The sequence below is a fragment of the Condylura cristata genome, unplaced genomic scaffold (assembly GCF_000260355.1).
Source record: "Condylura cristata isolate star-nosed mole 26May11 unplaced genomic scaffold, ConCri1.0 scaffold00004, whole genome shotgun sequence".
NCBI classification, from domain to species: domain Eukaryota; kingdom Metazoa; phylum Chordata; class Mammalia; order Eulipotyphla; family Talpidae; genus Condylura; species Condylura cristata.
The window spans coordinates 1,162,230-1,164,909 of NW_004567105.1; the positions used below are offsets into that span (position 1 = coordinate 1,162,230).

At 69.0% G+C, this 2,680-nt stretch overlaps 1 protein-coding gene across 1 annotated transcript in view; it reads left to right on the forward strand.

The window, feature by feature from the left end:
* The window catches only part of PHF21B (PHD finger protein 21B), a 7,916-nt gene that overhangs the window by 3,157 nt on the left and 2,079 nt on the right, over positions 1-2,680 (forward strand). Inside the window, exons 4-6 of the mRNA XM_012735044.1 lie at positions 237-259; positions 2,364-2,439; positions 2,576-2,679. Of these exons, the coding sequence (XP_012590498.1) occupies positions 237-259; positions 2,364-2,439; positions 2,576-2,679 (203 nt within the window). The remainder of the gene's footprint in view (positions 1-236; positions 260-2,363; positions 2,440-2,575; position 2,680) is intronic.

Here is a 2,680-nt window from a genome sequence, read left to right on the forward strand (position 1 = left end):
GCCAGCACATCACGGCCCCCTGATGCTCCCAGCATGCCCCAGGGGAGGGCCCAGCCAGCACATCACGGCCCCCTGATGCTCCCAGCATGCCCCAGCGGAGAACATGGTCTTGGCCTTGGGCCTCCTCTGGTGCTCCGGGTGAGGACACCTGCCTGCTGGGCCGCGTGGACTCCAGTCCCGACTGGTGCTCTTCCAGTGCCCACTAACGTGTTCTCCGCCCTTCCTCCCTGTGCTAGCCAATGAGGACCCCTGCTGGAAGGTACGTGTCCCGTCTTCACTCCCGGGGCCTGGGGGGCACGCTTCCCTTGTCCAGGGTCACCCCGGAAGGGAGGTGTGCCCAGCCCTGTTGCTGGGAGTGGAGCCCAGGGCCCTCTGGTGCCCCGCTCTGTCCGCCTCCCAGTTGGGCACCGTCACTGGGCCCAGCTCACAGCCTCCGGCAGGGGCCCCGCATGCGGGGCCTGGAGGCCTCGGAGGCTGGAAGGGGGGCGGCACTGGCGGGGCTCTGGCTCTGCCCCTCTCCGCGGCTGGCTGTGGCCTGGGTGCAGCCGGCCCTGTCTGGTCCTCGGTGCCGTCTCCAGGGAATGGGTACAACAGCCCGGGTCAACCCGCCTCCATGTCCATGGCACCCAGGGTGGCAGCTGGTGGTCCCCAGTGGCAGCACGGCTCAGACTGCCTCTGTGTTTCCCTTCCTGAAGTTCGAGGTCAGATTCGGAGTTCCCAGCCCCAGGTGGCCGCAGGTGACCGGCGTACCTGCGGGTGTGCCCTGCCAGGTGGGCGGCTGCTGTGCCGGCCGGCGCAGGCCTGGGGTACCTGGAGCCCCGCCCCTCTGGCAAGCCCACTCCCCAGCCCCACTGGGCTGGTACCTCACTGGCCCAGGGCGGCAAAGAGCAGGGGCACAGAGCTGGACACCAGGAAGCGGGCAGCTGCCTGGCCCCGCTCCACCTGCCGCCCCGCCTCCTGGCCCCTTTCAGAACAAGGTCACCTGCGGTGAGCAGTGTGCTGCCTGTGGGGGGGCTGAGCCGGGGCGGCGTGGGGGTTGACCTGCAGCCCTGCGGCACCTGCCCTGGGGCATATCCCTCAGCTGCCTGGCCCCGCCCTCAGGACAGCGCCCAAGGGCGTGCAGGCGTGCCCAAGTGCCAGCAGAAGGTATGGGGGTGGTGGGCTGGGGTCGCCCCCCTCCAGTCCCGCCTCGCCTGTCTCTGCGCGCTGGTGGCATCCGAGGCTGCCAGCTGCTGCTGGCTTGGGGCGTTCCTGCCGCTGGTGAGGCGCTGGTGCAGGCTCCCCGGCCTTGCTGCAGTTGGGGGCCATTGGCAGCACCCAGGCCTCAGCCCTGCGGGGTTTGAGCGCCCCACGCCTGGCCTCCACCCTGTGCCTAGCGCCCCCTGGCCATGGGGACACTGCCCTCAAGGCAGAGCCCCCCTCCACCCCGCTGACCCCCCTTGGCTCCGGTCCTCCCAGGCCCACCCGGCAAATGGTGAGAACAAATGAGCAAATGCTGGGCTCCCCGCTGGTGGGGCCGGGCCCGGTGGGGTGGGGCCAGAGCCGTTGCGCGGGCGGGGCGGGGCCAGGCCGGGGTGGGCGGGGCCAGGCCGGGGTGGGCCGGGCAGGGTGGACCTCCTGCTCTTCTGGGATTTGTAAGAGACTTCAAAAGGCCGCACCTGGTAAACCCTGACCCTTGCTCCAGGGAATAGAGCTTAAGTTCTGCACCTTACCCTCCTGGGAAAGACGTAGCCTCACCCCAGTAAAGGTCGGGGAGACATCAGTGGGCAGTGACTGACTTTACTGAGACTGACTGCTTGGGGCTTGTGCACCAGATGCAATTAAGTTTTTTTTTTTTTTTTTTTTTAAAGCACAAGACAGGCTTTACAGCTTGTCTCTGGGGGACATATCCCCAGGAGACTGTGTTGGGGCCGTGCTTTGTGAGTCTCCCCTATTTCAGAAGCCTGAGGCCATGCTGTAGTGTGGTCATTGGCCGGGCAGGAGACTGCTGAGCCTCGCAGGTCTGACTGGCCTCAGGCCGGAGCTGGGCTGCTGCCTGCGGGCAGGGGCCCCTCCGCGCGGCATAACCCAGGCCGAGTGCCCCATGCTGGCGCGCCCCATGTCAGCGTGAAGGCGGGGCTCACTGGGTCCGCTGGTGGGCCTGGCTGCTCTCAGGTCCCTAGACTTGTGCAGAAGGGGCGTGAGCCCCCTGCTGGCCCATGACTGCGCCCTCTGTGCCTGCTCTGTGCGACGCCCCGCGGGGAGCAGCTTGCGCCCTCGTGGGTGCTGCTGGCGGGCAGCCTCTGCGCCAGCCCTGGCAGGTGGCCCCGCCTACAGCTAGGAGCCGGGCCGGGCCTCCCACTCACCTCCCCGCCCGCCCTCAGGCCTTAACGAAAGACGAAGGCGCGCCCTGGACGGGGATGCTGGCCATCGTTCACTCCTGCGTCGCCCACAAGACAGGTGAGCGGCTCGGAGCCGCCCCGCGCTTCCCCAGGGCGCCGCAAGGGCCTGGGGCCGGTCCCGGCTTGGGGCGCACCTGTGGGCCCCCTCCGGACTTGCCTGGCCTCGCCGCTCACCGCGGGCCGCCTCTTTGCAGTCAAGGAAGAGGAGAAGCAGAAGCTGCGGCGGCGGGGCGGCGAGCTGCGGAGCGAGCACCGGCAGCTGCAGGAGCGGGACCGGCGTCTGGCCTCGGCCCTGCAGG